At 42.8% G+C, this 21,335-nt stretch overlaps 1 protein-coding gene across 3 annotated transcripts in view; it reads right to left on the reverse strand.

Moving 5' to 3' along the window:
* Nucleotides 1–255: 255 nt before the first annotated feature.
* Nucleotides 256–21,335, reverse strand: part of SCYL3 (SCY1 like pseudokinase 3) — a 387,880-nt gene continuing 366,800 nt past the window's right edge. For all 3 annotated transcript variants that reach the window (XM_040407295.1, XM_040407296.1, XM_040407294.1), the window contains one exon: nt 256–1,078. In XM_040407295.1, coding sequence (XP_040263229.1) covers nt 1,013–1,078 — 66 coding nt within the window. In that variant the 3' untranslated portion in view covers nt 256–1,012. The remainder of the gene's footprint in view (nt 1,079–21,335) is intronic.

The raw sequence follows: 21,335 nt of genomic DNA on the forward strand, positions 1-21,335 counted from the left end.
TATCATTGGAAACTAAGGATTTTTAAAATTGCATGTGGTTGATGAAAAATATCATTAAATAGGCATTAATTTGCACAAGCCGCATAAGATTTAAAAGAGAAAAAAAGTCATTTTCAGTAAAACTATTTTTATTGTTTAAAGCAGGGATGCTCAACCTGCGGCCCTCCAGCTGTTAAAAAATTACAAACCCCAGTATGCCCTTATAGCTGTAGACTGTCCAGGCATGCTGGGAGTTGTAGTTTTGAAACAGCTGAAGGGCTGCAGGTTGAGCATCCCTGGTTTAAAGGGTTTCTCCTTGAATGGTTATTAATGACTGCAAGTAACATGTCCTAGAATGTGACTAAGATGGGTTGCCTACACATTACATTGGTGAGCGTTCATGTAACAGGAATGATTGCTTAATTGCTGTGTATTGTAGGGCAATAAATGGTAATGATGCGAACCTATGTTTGATATGCTAGCCTGTTTTTGTCAGAGGAACAGGGCATGACCTCGACATTCCTGTCGAGCTGCTCAGCCATGCCAACATATTGCACAAAGGATCATAATATTACTATATACAGTATTATACAGCAGAGTTCCTGCTTTACAATAGAGAGAAATTGAACTATCCTGTGTAGTATGAGCTGGACAAAAATGTTCCCCAGTTTAAAGGTAAGCCAGGGACCAATGTATAACAAGTCCCTGTCCCTCACCTCCTCCCACTCTGCTCCGTGATTGGAGGCAACCTGTACAGGTCACATTCGAAGACAAGTTGCTTGCAGTCATTAATAATCATTGCAAGAAAACCCCTTTATAACCTTTGTTCTCAAAAATATGTAATATGACTTCAGATATTTAATTACTTCTAAATCAAGAGAAGTAAACACCAATCAATGAGATTAGTAGAATCAATGCCACCGGCCAACATGTAGCATTTTGCATGACAGGTCAAAAGTGTGGTCAACACACAGCAAAATAGCAGGCAGTTTCCCTTCATAATAAATATTATAGGATGATAATCTCGAGCCTATCACCAGTTCTTAGCATCTTCCTCCCAACCAAAATCATTCTCTTCATCCCAGCCTTCAGCTTCTGTCTGTAAGAAAATGGGAAAAAATTACATCAGTATGATCACAGTGACCTTTCTATTCATAAAGTAGTGAAATGGACACTTACCTAACAAAGGTGTATTTTTTAAACCCAAGATTTACTCTAATATATACAGTGGGGGAAATAATTATTTGACCCCTCACTGATTTTGTAAGTTTGTCCAATGACAAAGAAATGAAAAGTCTCAGAACAGTATCATTTCAATGGTAGGTTTATTGTAACAGTGGCAGATAGCACATCAAAAGGAAAATCGAAAAAATAACTTTAAATAAAAGATAGCAACTGATTTGCATTTCATTGAGTGAAATAAGTATTTGAACCCCTACCAACCATTAAGAGTTCTGGCTCCCACAGAGTGGTTAGACACTTCTACTCAATTAGTCACCCTCATTAAGGACACCTGTCTTAACTAGTCACCTGTATAAAAGACACCTGTCCACAGAATCAATCAATCAAGCAGACTCCAAACTCTCCAACATGGGAAAGACCAAAGAGCTGTCCAAGGATGTCAGAGACAAAATTGTAGACCTGCACAAGGCTGGAATGGGCTACAAAACCATTAGCAAGAAGCTGGGAGAGAAGGTGACAACTGTTGGTGCGATTGTTCGAAAATGGAAGGAGCACAAAATGAACATCAATCGACCTCGCTCTGGGGCTCCACGCAAGATCTCACCTCGTGGGGTGTCAATGGTTCTGAGAAAGGTGAAAAAGCATCCTAGAACTACACGGGAGGAGTTAGTTAATGACCTCAAATTAGCAGGGACCACAGTCACCAAGAAAACCATTGGAAACACATTACACCGCAATGGATTAAAATCCTGCAGGGCTCGCAAGGTCCCCCTGCTCAGGAAGGCACATGTGCAGGCCCGTCTGAAGTTTGCCAATGAACACCTGAATGATTCAGAGAGTGACTGGGAGAAGGTGCTGTGGTCTGATGAGACCAAAATAGAGCTCTTTGGCATTAACTCAACTCGCTGTGTTTGGAGGAAGAAAAATGCTGCCTATGACCCCCAAAACACCGTCCCCACCGTCAAGCATGGGGGTGGAAACATTTTGCTTTGGGGGTGTTTTTCTGCTAAGGGCACAGGACAACTTATTCGCATAAACGGGAAAATGGACGGAGCCATGTATCGTGAAATCCTGAGCGACAACCTCCTTCCCTCTGCCAGGAAACTGAAAATGGGTCGTGGATGGGTGTTCCAGCACGACAATGACCCAAAACATACAGCAAAGGCAACAAAGGAGTGGCTCAAGAAGAAGCACATTAAGGTCATGGAGTGGCCTAGTCAGTCTCCGGACCTTAATCCAATCGAAAACCTATGGAGGGAGCTCAAGCTCAGAGTTGCACAGAGACAGCCTCGAAACCTTAGGGATTTAGAGATGATCTGCAAAGAGGAGTGGACCAACATTCCTCCTAAAATGTGCGCAAACTTGGTCATCAATTACAAGAAACGTTTGACCTATGTGCTTGCAAACAAGGGTTTTTCCACCAAGTATTAAGTCTTTTTTTGTTAGAGGGTTCAAATACTTATTTCACTCAATGAAATGCAAATCAGTTGCTATCTTTTATTTAAAGTTATTTTTTCGATTTTCCTTTTGATGTGCTATCTGCCACTGTTACAATAAACCTACCATTGAAATGATACTGTTCTGAGACTTTTCATTTCTTTGTCATTGGACAAACTTACAAAATCAGTGAGGGGTCAAATAATTATTTCCCCCACTGTATACAGTTCACACACACACACAAGAAAAAGGGAACCAATGAGTATGACAGCAGAGCTATCATTTTCAAGCATCCCGCAAATATCATTGTAAAGTCTACTGAATCTGACCTGTATACCTGTATGTACAATGCGGCATTGGTAGTGGGAGATTCTTTTATTAGGCGTACAGATAGGGCAATCTGTCACATAGACAAGGATTATTAAACAGTGTGTTAACTTCTTGGCCCTAAATATAGATATATCGTGGATCGGGTTCATATATTACTGGGAGGGTCTGATGACAACCCACTGACACTAATGACATGAAGTTAGAGGTAGGTAGTAGGTCCTTAAAATGGTCACAAGTGGAGATGAACAAAGTTTTAAAAATTCTATTTGGCCGAAATTAATTTGTCACAAATCACTATAAATCAGGTATACCCGTACATCATGGTGGCTGAGAGAATGTATGGAGCAGGCTGCTGCAGTAAGCCCGCTCCATACATGGCCGTAACAGTGACAGTAGTTGCCTAATGACACAGTAGGGAGGGTTTCAGCAGCAGCAGTGATGCACACTGTGATATATGACACCTGCCTGTGTCGCCAAAAATTTTACTGGCCAGTTAAAAATCAGATAGCAACACATCATCTTTTTTCTGATCTGTTTTTATTTTCTGATTGTATTTTTTTATTTTTATTTCCTGAACATTATGGACCCTATTGACTTACATGGGAAAGTTTTCTAGGCATGCTCTGTGACATGTGCAGAGGTACAAGGAAAGAATAGATAAGATTTGACAATCACCTACTGTGAATGCTGCCTTAGGCTTCTTTCACATCTGCGTTCGGTGCGGATCCGCCTTGTATCTGCACAGACGGATCCGCACCGATAATGCAAACGCTTGTATCCGTTCAGAACAAATCCGTTTGCATTATTCTTTCAAAAAAAAGTCTAAGTCAAAACGGATCCATCTTGACTTACATTGAAAGTCAATGGGGGAAGGATCCGTTTTCAATTTCACCATATTGTGTCAGTGAAAACGGATCCGTCCCCATTGACTTACATTGTAAGTCACGACGGATCCGTTTGGCTCCGCATCGTCAGGCTGACAAATTTAAACAGCAGGTCATTTTCTGATGACACATTCCCTTTAATACTGAGGCACACTAGCTAGATCACCATATAAACAGATTAAGGCCTCATGCGTGCACCACGCATCACGGATGCGGACCCATTCACTTGAATGGGTACACAATTCCGGAGATGTGGAACGAAGTCACGGAACGGAACACCGGAAGCACTACGGAGTACCTCCGTGGTGTTTATTTCCGTTGTTCCGCACTGCAAATAAATATGACATGTCATATTTTTGGGCGGTGCGGACAGACCACAGACCCATTCAAGTTGAATGGGTCCGGCCCGCTGCACGGATGTAGTCAGTGCACTGGGGACCGCAATTGCGGAGGAGAAGGAGAAAAAGGAGAAGGAGAAATAAATTCAGTAACTCCCCAAGACTTAAGGGAATTGAAAAAAACACACATATTGTATTATATCAGATATTATACTTATGCAAAAGAAACATTTTTATTTTTTGGGGGAGGGAATTTGGGGGTGCCGTCATGGGTTTCAAGAAAAACAATTACTGGTAAGAGCAATTATTGTTTTCCCCTAACCCATGAAGGCACCCATGCGAGAATAAAATATAAATCAAAAAGATTAGGGGGGGACTATGGCCTGAAGCACTTTCCTGTCAAAGGCCGCATCCGTGTTGAAATGCAATCTATAATGTTTGAAAAAAGTGTGGGGAGAACTCCAAGTAGCTGCTCTACATATCTGGCTCAAAGAAGCATCGGCCCTTTCTGCCCATGAGGTAGCTACTGCCCTGGTAGAATGAGCTCAGAATTCTGAAGGTGAAAGAAGATCAAGGGAAGAATAAGCCCTTGATATAGCATATTTAACCCATCTAGCTATCACACTAGAGGATACTTTATGGCCCCTACACTATCCCTGGAACTCAGTAAGAAGGTTTTCATCTATTCTCCAAGGAGAGGTTCAAATATAGGTAAAAAAGCAAACACCTTCTTACGTCTGAACAATGAAATTTTTCCTCTAATGCATTGGCCGGGTTAGGGCAAAAAGATGGAAGATCCTGATTCATATGGAAATCAGACACCACCTTGGGTTGGAAGGAAGGGATAGGCCTTATGATAACCTTATCGTCCAAGATCGTAGTATATGGAGGAAAGGCAGAAAAGGCTTGAATTTCGGATACCCTTCTGGCCGAACTATAGCAAGAAGGAAGATTAACTTGTAACAGAGAATCTTAACAGAAATGTCACTTAACGGCTCAAATGGCTTCTGAGATAGAGCTGTTAGAACCGTATTCAGATCCCAAGGAGGGGACAAGGATCTGAGGGAAGGATGAGCCCTAGAGGCAGCCAATAAAAATCTCCTGAACCAGGGATGCTCTGCTAATCTGAAATCAAAAAAGTTACTTAGGGTGGTTACCTGTACCTTCAAGATTGAAGCTTTAAGATGTCTGTCAAGACCTGCCTGTAAAAATTCTAACACCTTTGGAATTTCTGGACCCCTAAGCGGATTTGGATTATGATCTAAAAAGGAAGAGAACACATTCCAGACCTTTATATATTTTTTTAGAGGTACCGTAACCTCTTTTTTACTCTTCAGCATTGTGGAAACCACCTTATCTGACAAGCCCCTTCCTAAACAGATTTTCCTCTCAACATCCATGCTGACAAGTGAAGTAGTTCTGGATTGGGGTGAAGAAGTGGACCCTGAAAAAGGAGGTCTTCCCTCAACGGTAAGGTGAAGGGAGGGTGAATTGCCAGTTTCAGCAGACCCGAGTACCATGACCTCTTGGGCTATTTTGGGGCTATTGAGATGATTGAGGCTCCCTCTTTCTGTACTTTGTTTAACACCTAAGGGATAAGGCAGAGGGGGTGGGGAAGGCGTACCCAAATTCCAGACTCCAGTCCTGGGCTAACTGGGCTAAACCATCCACTGCCGATGGGTTGTCCAAAAAAAATTAGGGAGAAAAATCTTCCTACCTTCCTGTTGGCTAGGGAGGTAAACAGGTCCACTTCTTTGTTCAAGCACCAGTCTCCCTGCCTGGGACTCGGCTTAGAAAGTCCGCTACAGTATTTTCCTTCCCTTTTAAGTGTATTGCAGAAAGGAAGAGTCTCCTTGATTCTGCTAAACAGAAAATTTCCTGACATAGATGAAGAAGGGAGGATACTCTCGCCCCCCCCCCCCCCCCCCCCCCGGCGATTTATATAAGACACCACTGTTGAGTTTGTTCCTTACTTCTGGAAGTGCTATTGTTAGTGCCATTTGTACTGCTTTTAACTCCTTGAAGTTGGATGATCTCTTTCTTGTACTCAGATCCCACCTCCCCTGCCAATACCTGCTCTGGGAGATCAAGGGAATACCACATCAGGGAATACCTTGCTTTCGAGGAGAGATGGAAATTCTGATCTAAAGACTTCTGAGAACCGTCCCACTGCCTCAGGATGTCTGTCTGAAGATCTCTGGAGTGGATCTGTGCATATGGAACTGCTGGAATAGCGGATGTCATTTGCCCCAGTACTGCCATTGCCTCTCTGAAAGTGCATAGCTAGGACAGAAAGATTGACTATTTTACCTCTATAATTATGTCCTTTCTTCAGGGTGGAAGAAAACGCTTCTGGAGACAAGAGTCTAACTAAATCCCCAAAAATACACAACTTTGAGAAGGAATTAGGCTTGACTTTCTCCAATTTATTAACCAACCAAGGTCTTCTAAGGTGGAGCACAGGAAATTGATATTTTTTTGTAGCTCATTTTTTGATTGAGAGACAATCAGAAAATCGTCCAGATAGGGAATCAGCTTAACGCCCGACTGTCTTAAAAGGCTGCCACCTCCGCTATCACCTTGGTGAAAACCGTCTGTGCTTGTGAAGGGAAGAGCTTTGTACTGAAAATGTAATAACTCCCCCTGAACCCATACTGCAGTTCTTAAAAACTTTTGGGAGGCAAGATGAATTGGGACATGATAGTATGCATCCTCTAGGTCCAGGCTTGCCATCCAGCACCCCCGGAAGAGAAGATTCATCGTAGATTTGATTGTTTCCATCATGAACTTTTTGTACAGTATGGATTTGTTCAGTACCCTGAAAGATCCATTCGTTTTTTTTACTAGTAACAAAGGGGAATAAAAACCCTTGCCGCTTTCTGCTAGGGCAACTGGGCTAACAACTTCCTTGTGTAAAAGGGAAAAAACCTCTGACTGCAGTGCCTCCCTTTTTTCTTGATTTTTGGGGCAGACTGTCTGGAATCCTTTTTCTATTAAATTTAAAATCCATTTGTTTTGGGACACAGATTTCCAGGCTGGAAGGAAATTAGACAGTCTTTCTCCCACCTGACTTCTGGCATCATTGAGATTTGTCTTTAGGTTTGTTGTCCTTGGTCTTGAACAGAAAACCCCCAGACTTTCTAGAGAATCTGTCTTTTTTATTTCTATTACTTTGTTTGTTCTTTTGACTTTTGAAACCAGCCAGACGTTTGCGAAAATCTGGGGGACTGGAAACTGCTTTTTGTTGTCCGAGGCTTTCTTTAGAATCTCATCAAGAGAAGAGCCAAAAAGTCTAAAGCCTTCACATGGGAGTGGGCAAAGTCTAGACTTTGAGCCCTGATCTCCTCTCCAAGACCTAAGCCAGACATCCTGCCTGGCTGCATTTGACAAAGCCGAAGCTCTGGTAGAAAAACGGACTACATCAGTAGAGGCGTCTGCCAAAAAATCTGCTGCCTTATGAAAGATTGTTAGAGAAGCAAGTAACATAACATAGTACATAAGGCCGAAAAAAGACATTTGTCCATCCAGTTCGACTTGTCCTCCTGCAAGTTGATCCAAAGGAAGGCAAAAAAAAACAAAAAAACTAAGGTAGAAGCCTATTTTCCTCACTTTAGGGGAATAAAAAATTCCTTCCCGACTCCAATCAGGCAATAAGAATAACTCCTTGGATCAACGACCACTCTCTAGTAGCTATAGCCTGTAATATTATTACACTTCAGAAATACATCCAGGCCCCTCTTGAATTCCTTTATTGTACTCACCATCACCACCTCCTCAGGCAAAAAGAGTTCCATAGTCTCACTGCTCTTACCGTAAAGAATCCCCTTCTAGGTTTGTGTACAAACCTTCTTTCCTCCAGACGCAGAGGATGTCTCCTCGTCACAGTTACAGTCCTGGGGATAAATAGATGATGGGAGAGATCTCTGTACTGACCCCTGATATATTTATACATAGTAATTAGATCTCCCCTCAGTCATCTTTTTTCTAAAGTGAATAACCCTAATTTTGATAATCTTTCAGGGTACTGTAGTTGCCCCATTCCAGTTATTACTTTAGTTGCCATTCCTTTGGACCCTCTCCAGCTCTGCTATGTCTGCCTTGTTCACAGGAGCCCAGAACTGTACGCAGTACTCCATGTGTGGTCTGACTAATGATTTGTAAAGTAGTAGGACTATGTTATCATTACGGGCATCTATGCACCTTTTAATGCAACCCATTATATTACTGGCCTTGGCCAGAAAATCTTCCCTTGCGGTTTTGTCTCTGATGTGGGATTCTACCTGCCCCAGACATAACCTTAAAGACCTAGACACCCACGAGGCCGCAATAGCTGGTCTGAGATTTGTCGATGCACATTCCCATGACCTCCGAAGATAAACATCCACCTTTTTATCTAAGGCAGGCATCCTCAAACTGCGGCCCTCCAGCTGTTGTAAAACTACAACTCCCACAATGCCCTGCTGTAGGCTGATACCTGTAGGCTGTTAGGGCATGCTGGGAGTTGTAGTTTTGCAACAGCTGGAGGGCCGCAGTTTGAGGATGCCTGATCTAAGGGATATCCTAAACAGCCTAGGTCTTCAAAGGGAAGGTCTGATCTCCTGGCAATCTTGGCTACCGATGTATCAACTAAAGGTGCCTTATCCCATATGCTAGAGACAGATTCCTCAAATGGGTATTTACGCTTGAGAGAATCTGGAATAAAAAATTTCTGTCCAGATTTTTCCATTCCTTCTTAATTAATGTCTCAATATTTTTGTGAATAAGAAAGGCCCTATGGTGCTTTGGACGCAGACCCTCAAAGGCCTGATCAGCTATAGTTTTAGGCTCTTTAGTGTCCTCTAATTGCATAGTAGTCTTCACTGCTTTTAATAACGGATCCTCGTCAGAAGACATATACTCGGAGGATAATTCCTGGTCTGATTCTAGGTCTTCTTCAACCGCAGAAAGCTCAGAGTCAGATTCCCAGATAACGCCTTGTTTCTCTGGCGACTTGCGTCGGCTTTGCCTGAAGGATTTTAAAGAGGGTTTAACTTCAAACCGCACTAAGGCCTTAATGGATTTTGAAAAGCTATAGGATTCATCCATCACTAGCTTATCAATACATGATTGACAGAGTGGCTTAACGTAAGTAGAGGACAGGGGCTCTTTTCACCCCCCACATTCTTTATGCTTGGTTTTCCCCAGAGGCTTTTCTAGTAACTTTAGCAACCTACAAAAAAGCATACAACACCCATAAAAGGGGGGGGGGGGGGGGGGGAGAGGGGGTAGAAAACAATAAATCTCACCCAAGTGTCGTGTCAATCTTCCCCACTCCTCAGGTCCAGTACCGGGCTTGTGGGCCTTGAGGGTTCCACGGCATCGGCGAATCCGGTATCACCTGGCACCGACAAAATATGCAGCTCCTCCAGATTCTGCACAACACGGTGTGCGTCCACGGCTGACTGGCTGCCTCCTCCTGCTGCTGTATTTTTTACGCGCCTCGGCTCCTTCCCATGTCCTGTTTAAAAGGACCGCCTAATCCACGCTTATTCTCACACTTCCGGTCTCTCGCGACGCCACCAGAAGTGACGTATATGCAACGGAAGCCGCTTGAAAGTGTGCATGCGGCGAGCGTCCCTGAGCCCCGATCCGCCATTTTGGCAATGGGACGCCGGTGCTGCCACAGCCATGGACCAGGAGACGCCGGAATACGACTACAGCGGCTCCCCAAAGAGGCCTGGGAGGGTGCTGGATAAAGGGCAGACTTAGGCAACTGCTCCGCCGGGAGACTTACGTCGCCAGGGATGGGTCCTGTTATAGTATGGTAGACCCGGACCTTCCCCATCCATCCGAGGTGAGAACAAAAAAAAATAAAAAGAAGAAAATTCCTCAGGTACCTCCTATCCGGAGGACAGGAAACCTAAACTGAGGTGTGGTGGGGGTGTGAACCTTTTTATCTTATCAGATAGAATACTCGGTTATAAAAATAGTCGATAGTTGCAGCCCTACCTTCGATTCGCTCAACACTAGTCACAAGCTCAGGGGAAGGAACTCAAACGTAGTATTTTATGAAATATTACCTGTACCACAAGCAACATTAGAGAGTCAATGAGAGAATAGAGAGGTAAACAAGTGGCTCAAGAGCTGGTGTAGGAAGGGTAGATGTTTTGGTTCCTGGAAAACTGGGCTCACTTATCAGTCTGATACAGGCTCGACAGCAAGGACTTGCTGCAACTCAGTGAAGAGGGTGCAGCTGTATTGGCAAGAAGGTTAAAGAAGTGTTTAGGGACTGTGGAGAGCAACCGAATTACAGCAGGGGGAGATAGTGCAGAAAGTCATCTGAAGGTACAGTAAGTAATGGAACTGGGGGTAGAAAAGAGGGAGGCGTGAGAACAGATAAGAAAAAGTGTACAGTAAAAAATAACCAAAAACTTCTAAATTGCATATACAGATGTGGAAGAGTTAACAGTTACAGTCATAACGTGTTACTTAGATGTGATAACTCACAATGTGTGACTTAACTCTGATGCATTTGCACAGACTTGCATAAGAGGTACAGATGCAGCAGAGTTAAGTCAGTCATAGCTCGTTAACTAGATGTGGTAACTCACCAAGTGTGACTGTTAACTATGCTACATCAGTATACTAATACCAGGGACTCGACCTTTAAAATTGGTGAATTAGAATTAGTAATATCTGAGGAGAACTACTGTATGACATAATGGGTATATCTGAATAGCTTGACAATAGCTATATTCTGTTTCTAATGGATGAGTCTTTAGCAATTTTACTCTCCAGCTGACAATGATAATACGACCAACATTGTGTTATCATTTCTCAGCTAGTGGTTTCGGGTGTTCAGTAGTAGCTGAGATGTGGTGGCAGGAAGTACAGGTTTTATGCTGCACCCTAAAGCTGCATGGAAAGAGCTTTGGCTGTTGGAAACAATACATCACCAGATAAATCTGACCTTTGGAGTGTGAAATTGGTTAAGACTCATCCATTAGAAACAGGACATCGCTGGAGACATCGTCCCAGGCAACATCAATGTCTTCGATTGATTGCAGCATGGTGATTGTGGTCACTCTACGGCGGGTTGGTATCAGACTCTGAGGAGACTTGCTGACTTCTAACGGAAAGGATTCTCATCTCTCTGGATGTTCCTGCAGCACGAGTCCGGTAACATTGAAAACTGACTGTGTGTATAGACATACCCTACAGGATCCTGCTGTTAGCTATACACCTTATATAGAGACAGTTTTATTGTATTTATTACTGATGATAGCTATGAGTGGGAAGTTAACTTAGAGGGTTACAATCCGTTTGGTAAGGATTGTAAAAACTGGAAATAGGAGTTCCCTTTATGACAAGTACTGTCTTTAGACAGTTCAATGTTATAAAACAGGGGTGCACAAACCATGGGCTGGGCAGAAACACAGCTGATTCCGCAATCAGCTGTGCTTCTGTCCAAAATGCCACACAGTACTGGATTACAGCTCCTGCTCCAGCAGGAGTAGGTCTGCCCCTGGCTGTGACAGCGGTGGGGAGCAGAGGAGAAAGGCAGAAGAGGTTTATTAGCGCTTCTGCCTTCTCCTCAATGAGTGCTCTGCAGTGTGCTGCAGTGTGGCATCTTGGGGGCAGACGAGCACTAAGCTGCAATGTCAGTAGACCCTGATCAGCTCTGCCTTGTAGAAAACCCCCCAGCAGGTTGGATTCCCCTGTAATAGTCAAAATGGTGCAAAAAAAAATAAAAGGCTCATCGTCTCCCAAAGGTCTTTCAGCAACTTCTTGGGGACAAATTATGTGGAAAAAAATAAGGGAAAAAAATAAAAACACAATAAAATTAAAAAATATAAAAAAAAATACAAATAAAAGAAAAAAATCATCATGTGGCACAAATATGTTTACAAAATAATAGAAAATTATTTAAAAAACAAAAATAAAATACAAATAAAAGAAAAAAATACAAAGGAAAAAGTGCAGAATAAAAGTGTTCACTACCCACCAACGGCTTTTTATGACCTCTTGGGGGGACATATTATGTAGCAGAAATATATTAAAAATTATGTTAAAAAATACATAATGGCAATGGTTTTGGTTGGTGTGGGTGTTTTTTCTTTTCTTTATCACCCTATTCACATTAAATTATACATGATATAATAAAATGAACAACAAAAAATAGAGGAGCTATAGTTAGAAAAAAAATGACTTTGTAAAAATGTTTTGTACAGTTTCCCCCAAATAAAACTAAAAAATAAAATTATATAAAGCCCTATGTGTCACGTAAAAAACCCCACGTGCGATAAATCACAAAAAAGTGTAAGGTCATTAAGGCCATTTCAGGTCTGGCCATTCAAGTGTTAACCAACGAGCGCTTTCCCTGCTAGTAGGGAAAGTGCTTACTGGTTATTACATGGCACCTGTAACTGTGCACCAGCCTCTGCAGCGAAGGAAAGCACATGTTTTTCTGGTAAAAATGATTTTTAATATGTTCCTGCAGCAAGGCTCCTGAAATAGAAGATCCATACTTACCTACTCCCCGCTGCTCTGGTACTCTGCACTGCCTCTGTTGCTTCCGTCTTCCGGTCCCTGCTCTGTTTACACCTGGCAGTGCATTGGCATAGTCATACACCGCTCCAGTCAATGATTGGCTTCAGCAGTGACATGCTGCTATTGGCCACATCATCGATGAAGCTAGTTATTGGCTGGAGAGGTGCATGTGATTATGCCCATGCACTGCCAGGTGAAAATAGAGCAGGGACTGGAAGACGGAGGCAACAGAGGCAGTGCGAAGGACCAGAGCAGCGGGGAGCAGGTAAGTATGAATCTTCTTTTTCAGTCCTGCAGCAGGACTTGTTTAAATAAGCCATTTTTACTGGGAAATCCCTTTAAGCTCCTATTACACTGCAAGATATTCCAGACAATTACTGGGAACAAGTCTTCATATACAGTCGTGGCCAAAAGTTTTGAGAATTACATAAATATTGGAAATTGGAAAAGTTGCTGCTTAAGTTTTTATAATAGCAATTTGCATATACTCCAGAATGTTATGAAGAGTGATCAGATGAATTGCATAGTCCTTTTTTGCCATGAAAATTAACTTAATCCCAAAAAAACCTTTCCACTGCATTTCATTGCTGTCATTAAAGGACCTGCTGAGATCATTTCAGTAATCATCTTGTTAACTCAGGTGAGAATGTTGACGAGCACAAGGCTGGAGATCATTATGTCAGGCTGATTGGGTTAAAATGGCAGACTTGACCTGTTAAAAGGAGGGTGATGCTTGGAATCATTGTTCTTCCATTGTTAACCATGGTGACCTGCAAAGAAACGCGTGCAGCCATCATTGCGTTGCATAAAAATGGCTTCACAGGCAAGGATATTGTGGCTACTAAGATTGCACCTCAATCAACAATTTATAGGATCATCAAGAACTTCAAGGAAAGAGGTTCAATTCTTGTTAAGGCTTCAGGGTGTCCAAGAAAGTCCAGAAAGTGCCAGGATTGTCTCCTAAAGAGGATTCAGCTGCGGGATCGGAGTGCCACCAGTGCAGAGCTTGCTCAGGAATGGCAGCAGGCAGGTGTGAGCGCATCTGTGCGAACAGTGAGGCGAAGACTTTTGGAAGATGGCCTGGTGTCAAGAAGGGCAGCAAAGAAGCCACTTCTCTCCAAAAAAAACATCAGGGACAGATTGATATTCTGCAGAAAATATGGTGAATGGACTGCTGAGGACTGGGGCAAAGTCATATTTTCCGATTAAGCCTCTTTCCGATTGTTTGGGGCATCAGGAAAAAGGCTTGTCCGGAGAAGAAAAGATGAGCGCTACCATCAGTCCTGTGTCATGCCAACAGTAAAGCATCCTGAGACCATTCATGTGTGGGGTTGCTTCTAATCCAAGGGAGTGGGCTCACACACAATTTTGCCCAAAAACACAGCCATGAATAAAGAATGGCACCAAAACACCCTCCAACAGCAACTTCTTTCAACAATCCAACAACAGTTTGGTGAAGAACAATGCATTTTCCAGCACGATGGAGCACCGTGCCATAAGGCAAAAGTGATAACTAAGTGGCTCGGGGACCAAAACGTTGACATTTTGGGTCCATGGCCTGGAAACTCCCCAGATCTTAATCCCATTGAGAACTTGTGGTCAATCCTCAAGAGGCGGGTGGACAAACAAAAACCCACTAATTCTGACAAACTCCAAGAATTGATTATGAAAGAATGGGTTGCTATCAGTCAGGAATTGGCCCAGAAGTTGATTGAGAGCATGCCCAGTCGAATTGCAGAGGTCCTGAAAAAGAAGGGCCAACACTGCAAATACTGACTCTTTGCATAAATGTCATGTAATTGTCGATAAAAGCCTTTGAATTTATGAAGTGCGTGTAATTATATTTCACTACATCACAGAAACAACAGAAACAAAGATCTTTGTGAAGCAAACTTTGTGAAAACTAATATTTGTGTCATTCTCAAAACTTTTGGCCACGACTGTATATGCTCATTCCCAATATCTGGCCTGTATAACTGTGCTACCAATAAGCTGTTAAACAAGGAATCACTGGTTTGTCGGCTGATTTGTATATTTTATCAGGATGAAAGATGTACAATTATCAGCAGCACATCTCCCTGTGTAATCAGGAATGTGCTCCCGTTATCGGCAGCACATTCCTGATTACACAGGGAGATGTGCTGCTGATAATTGTACATCTTTCATCCTGATAAAATATACAAATCAGCCGACAAACCAGTGATTCCTTGTTTCAGTGATCATTAGAACCAGTGATCATTAGACCAGTGATCATTAGAACTGAATGACGGAGGAATGACTGTGGTAGTGATCATTCCTCCCCATTCACTTGGTTTGTGTAATAGGCTGATGCAAATAAGCGCTGATCAACATATTTGGACATTTGCGGCCCCTTGAAATAAAGCAATATGACAATGCGTCCCTCAGACCAAAAAAGGTTGTGCACGCCTGTTATAATAGGAGCCCCCCTTTCCAGTTTTCACAAAGCCTACACTTCGGAAAGATAAGAATAGGGGTAATGATTACAAGGAGCCATTGTGGGTAGAATTACATAGAGGGAAAAACAATAAAATACTCAGTATTTTATTGAAAAGCTACCTAATATAACAAAGTCACCAGAAAATTTACTATTAAGGGAAACTCATGAGGTGGCAAATCATAATGAGGTGATTATTGTAGGGGACTTCAACTACCCAGACATAAATTGGAAAATTCTTCTCTCATAAAGAAAACAGGTTTCTATCAATAAATAAAGATAATTACTTTCCCAAATGGTGCAAGATCTAACTAGAGGGATGGCACTTTAGGACATAATACAGCATGAACCAATAGACCCGATAGAACAGGGGTACAGGTTGGGAAACCATAATAAATAACCAATAACCAGGTTGGGGGACACCAGTAAATAACAAACCCTAAAATGTTCTCCAATTATTTAAATGATAGAAAGGTTAAAACAGAAAGGGTTAGTCCTTTAAAAAAGTGAGGGTGGAGTTGTAGAGGGCAATAAAGAGAAAGCAAATTTATTAAAAAATGTTTCTCCATTTCATTTTGTGAAGGAAATGTGAAACGAAATGCCACTTGGTAAAAGCTGATAGGTGGCGGCGGTGCTTCCCGAACTCCATAAAATAAATCTAATAGTGATGTCAAAGCTGCTCAGTAGTGGTGGTCGTGTGTTATTCCTGCTGTAGGCGGGCATTACATCCAAATTTTTCTGGGAGGCTCAATTCCGAGCTTTCCTAGAAAGGAATATGAGTAATTCTTAAATTAATTAGTTAGTAAAAAAAGACAGGAAAATGATCATGAGCAAAACTTTTATTAACCCTTTGGATATCAGAGTTTTTTTCAGTTTTTATTTTTCTTCCGTCTTCCTGGAGCCATAAGTATTTTTATTTTTCCGTTCACATATCCATATAAGGGCCTGTTTCTTGCGGAATAAGTTGTACTTTTTAATTCCACCATTTAAAATGGAATACAATGTAGTGGGAAGCGGGGAAAAAATTCCAAATGGGATGGAATTTGAAAAAAAAACTATTCCTCTAGTTTTACAGGTTTTGTCACTATGGCGTTCCCTTTGCAGCAAAACTGACCTGTGCCCTTCAATCTCTGGGTCAGTATGTGTCACGGCTGTGTCATGGTCTGGTATGGTGGACAGTGACACTTTTGCCGCACATGCTTGTTGCCGGTGGCAATGTGTTGTTGTTTGTAAAGCATGCGTGTGCACTTCCTCTTTAAGGCAGTTTCCCTTCCCATTCTGATGTGTGGGGTTAAAGGGACACTGACAGGCCCAATAAGCATAATTATCTATATATATGCATGCACAGGTCTTCTAATGTGTATTAAAATCATATAAGTATACCCCCTGTCCACCTTATAAATACAGAAAACTCATGTTTTATAACCTGATGTAATCGTTCTTCTTTCTGCCCAAGGGGCGGCGTTTCAGCTTCACTTGCGCCCAGCCAGTTGTGCCCCAACCGCCGTTTTGTAGCGCCGCCCAGCTCATCAATATTCACTTCACTGGGCGGCTTCTGCTGTCCCCGACGTTCAGAGATCCCGCGCATGCCCAGTAGAAAGCTGTGGGATCTCGGAACGTCGGGGACAGCAGAAGCCGCCCAGCGAAGTGAATATTGATTGAGCTGGGCGGCGCTTCAAAACGGCGGTTGGGGCACGGCTGGCTGGGCGCAAGTGAAGCTGAAACGCCGCCCCTTGGGCAGAAAGAAGAGCGATTACATCAGGTTATAAAACATGAGTTTGCTGTATTTATAAGGTGGACAGGGGTTATACTTAGATGTTTTTAATACACATTAGAAGACCTGTGCATTCATATATATAGATAATTATGCTTACTGGGCCTGTCAGTGTCCCTTTAAGGTGTGAGCTAGGTGGAGCTGGGTGTGGCTTCATGGCTCTTATTGCAAGGGTCCATTCACACGTCCGCAAAATGGGTGCGGAACGGGTGTAGACCCATTAATTTTCAATGGGGCCGTAATGTGCCATCCGCATTTGCGGATCCGAATCCGCACTTCCGCATCCGTGCTTGTGTTTTTTACACCAAAAAAATATAACGTCCTATTCTTGTCCGCAATTGCGGACAAGATTAGGCATTTTCTATTATAGTGCTGCGATGAACTGGGCCTTATAGGATATCCAATAGAAAGAGAAAATCTAGCTTCTTATGGAGTAAAAAATTGTTCTTTATTGGCTCATCGTATAAAATCCACCAAAATCACAGGAAAAAGATGTACAGTGACACGTTTCGGGCTACAGAATCCAGCCCTTTATCAAGACCTAAACAAATTGCGGAATGCACATTGCTGGTGTCCGTGTTTTGCGGATCCGCAATTTGCAGATCCGCAAAACACTTACAGACATGTAAATGGATCCTTAGTGTTCGGAGCCTGAGTTGATTGGGACTTCAGCTTCTTTGGGAGCTGGAGTTATGCTGCCATCCTGGACCTTTCCATCTGTCCAGCTTGAGGGCCACCTTGTTGGACATAGATTGTCTTCGCATTGTATCCTCCATGTTCCCCACCTTTCTTGTTCCTATGTTTGGTGTGGGTTTATGTTCAGGGTGTGGTGTACGTCTTGTTTGTAGTTACATGTCTGGTCTGTTGGTGTTGTTTGTCCCAGCATGTATGCAAGGCGTTACCCTGTGTGTTGTGCCTCTGGTGAGGGGGCTTCTGTGTTCTTCGGAGGGGGAACATCGTTGTCCACCTGCCTGCGGGAGTGGGCTCCATGGTTACCCGGAGGAGTGAACCACAAGTGTAGGCAGTCAGCTGCTTTCATCCCGATGCAGTGGCAGGTAAGTGCCTTGTTTCCCAGAGTTTGGTATCCAGGTTGGACTCCTGTCTCTGGGTTCTTACCTGCCATTCCTGCTTGTTACTCACTGCCTTTTCTTATTTGATGCTATTTCTTACTGCTGTTGTTTCATGTACTTGGGGTCAGGTGGACCCTATCTTGTACATGACAGTAAGTTCCGTTGTTGTCTTATGTCTGTTGTCCCCATTAGACCTCTCTAGACCCCCAATCAGACCCTTCAGGCCCCCAATCAGACCTCAGATCAGACTATAAAATAAATAAACTTACCTCTCCTGCTCTGCCGCTCCTCTCCCGGTCAGGCTGTCTTTCCAGCTCTCATCTCTTCCCAGGGCAAACACAGCTGTCACCTGACCTTCTGCAGCGTCAGGTCAGAGTACGCTGTGTACGTCCTGATGCTACAGGCGGCCAGAGCACAGCAGCGCGGGCCCCGGGAAGAGCGAGCAGGAGGAGGGGTAAGTACTGTTCAGCGCTCACAGCGCTTTTTCCCCCCCCTCCTCCTGCAGACTAGTGAGCGCTTCCATAATGGACTTCATCTTATTAAGGGAAATATACAGCTCCACTGGCAAGGGGGGGCCCTATTGTTATGCCAGTGATTACACCATTCGCTGTATTTGAAAATTATTTTTATATTTTAATAGTAGAGGAGTTTTCAAACGCGGTGATGCCCACGATATTTATTTATTTATGTTTTTTTTATTCTAAGGAAAGGGGGTGATTTAAATTTTTATATATTTTTTTTTATGTTTTTGCAGATAGTCTAGGCTACCACGTTGACATTACTACTATACTGAATACAGCAGCATTGTAATATATGAATTGCTGATTTCTTATATTGGCCTGCCACTTGCTGGCCAACATAAGAATTGCAGCTCTAATACTGTTAGAAGCAGCAGAGACCTACGTTCCTGTCGTGGCCTGCTATTGTGCTATTGGCTCCCCCCCTCCCCGATGGATGTTTTGATCCGCGTGATGAGGAGATGCGACGGCGGCTGTGTGGGCATCAGAAGCGCCGTGGGTGCCGGGGAGCGAGGTACGTATAACCAGTATGAGGGGCCTGGGAATTCTGCACTCTTCATAGCAAACAGAATTCATCATCTGATATTAGTCATAGTGCATCTTATGGGTTGTTGAGAAATAATGAAGAGATTCGTTATAATGACTCTTAATGGAACTGTCTTATCCAAATATTCTTGAAGAACTAATACAACACAGAGTGACTTATCTTCAGGATCTCTTATCAGGTCGATCTCAAACAGACTTCGATCAATATGTGATGTTTTCATTCTACTGTTAAGCATAAGTTGGAAACTCATTGGTGTTGTAGCTAAAGGAAATGTGTCAACAAAAAATGACCTATCGTTTAAATCACATTTTTATGTTAAATATGTTTTTAAAGAATTTATGGTGATGTTACTTTTAATTTTCCACATCAATATCTATATTTAAACAAAAAACATAAATCCTGCAGTTTTCAGACTGGCCACTAAGCCAAATAATAGGCACCACCTCTTGGTCTGTACAGATCACTTTACTGCTGTTATCTCGTTACCATTGCAACCTCAATATATTAGATCTGTGTACAGACAACACAAAATCTACCATTTACAATAGGCGTTATCACAGCTTATCAGCTCCTTCAGGACCACTGCACAGGTCCCAGAGCATGCCTAAAAAACTCTCCCATAGAAGTCAATGAGGTCCCCTCCTGTCCACTGTGTTTATGGACCATGGGGCTGCCATGAAGCAATTTTTAATGCTCATTAAATTTTGTTAAGAAAAGCTCAGGCAAAATGGCAGCCTCCAAAATCGTGTTCAAGAAATAGAATAAAAACATCTACAATCAGAAAATTGTGACTTACCTTATAGAAAGGGAGGATAGTGTAGACAGTGACTTGACATGAGGTAATAAAACTGGGGGTGGAACGGAGGGAGAAACTGGAAAAGTTCATAAGGAAAGGTATAGGATAAAAAATATCCCCAAAACTCTATCTCTCAACAATGTGTTAAGTAATTAACACAAAAGTATGCTGCTTCAGATGGATCTGGGTAGGTTGGAAGCTTGGGCAGAAAAGTGGCAAATGGATTTTAACACTGATAAATGCAGGGTTACACACATGGGAAGGGAAAATATGTGTCACATGTATATATGTCACGGCGGACAGGATATCATATACACATATAACTAAACAAACAAGTTTCTAGGCGAGAAGCTGGGGTAAGGTCACCTCCTAGCAAATCCCTACAGCTCTTCCTATTCTGCTAAGCCCACATTTAGACCCTGAAGGTGGGAATAATGTGTCCTCGTGCCTGGGCTGAGAATACCCTAGAATCCCTGAGATGGTGAAAGGGGAAAAGGGGCAGCCTGCTCCCTCAGCACCAGGAGGGAACAGACGACACTCAAACAGCCTAGACAGCAAACCAAAGAAATCAGAAACCAACTTATCTTATCAGAGCAGGAAAAGCCAATCCTTCACTCCTTGCTTCCACAGCCTGACAGAAGCTATAACCCTCACGGTACACTGGGAGTTAGGCCTCTTTCACACGGGCGTCGTGGGAAAATGTGCGGGTGCGTTACGGGAACACCCACGATTTTTCCGCACGAGTGCAAAACATTGTAATGCGTTTTGCACTCGCGTGATTATAACATGGTTATAAGGGAAAATAATAGCATTCTGAATACAGAATGCATAGTAAAACATCGCTGGAGGGGTTAAAAAAAAATAATAATAATTTAACTCACCTTAGTCCACTTGATCGCGTATCCGCCATCTCCTTCTGGCTTAATCTGATCTCTGTACAGCAACAGGACCTTTGGTGACGTCATTCCGGTCATCACATGATCCATCACCATGGTAAAAGATCATGTGACGTACCATGTGATGACCAGAGTGACGTCATCAAAGGTCCTTTACCCAGGTCCTAAAGAAAGAATACAGAAGGAGATGCCGGCTGCGCTATCAAGTGGACTAAGGTGAGTTAAATATTTTTTATTTTTTTTAACCCCTCCAGCAATGTTTTACTATGCATTCTGTATTCAGAATGCTATTATTTTCCCTTATAACCATGTTATGAGGGAAAATAATAATGATCGGGTCTCCATCCCGATCGTCTCCTAGCAACCGTGCGTGAAAATTGCTTGCGGATGCTTGCGATTTTCACGCAACCCCATTCATTTCTATGGGGCCTGCGTTACGTGAAAAACGCACAAAGAGGAGCATGCCGTGATTTTCACGCAACGCACAAGTGATGCGTGAAAATCACCGCTCGTGTGCACAACCCCATAGAAATGAATGGGTCTGTATTCAGTGCAATGCGTTCACCTCCCGCATCGCATCCGCGTGGAATACTCGCTCGT

The sequence above is a fragment of the Bufo bufo genome, chromosome 9 (assembly GCF_905171765.1).
Source record: "Bufo bufo chromosome 9, aBufBuf1.1, whole genome shotgun sequence".
In the NCBI taxonomy this organism is placed as follows: domain Eukaryota; kingdom Metazoa; phylum Chordata; class Amphibia; order Anura; family Bufonidae; genus Bufo; species Bufo bufo.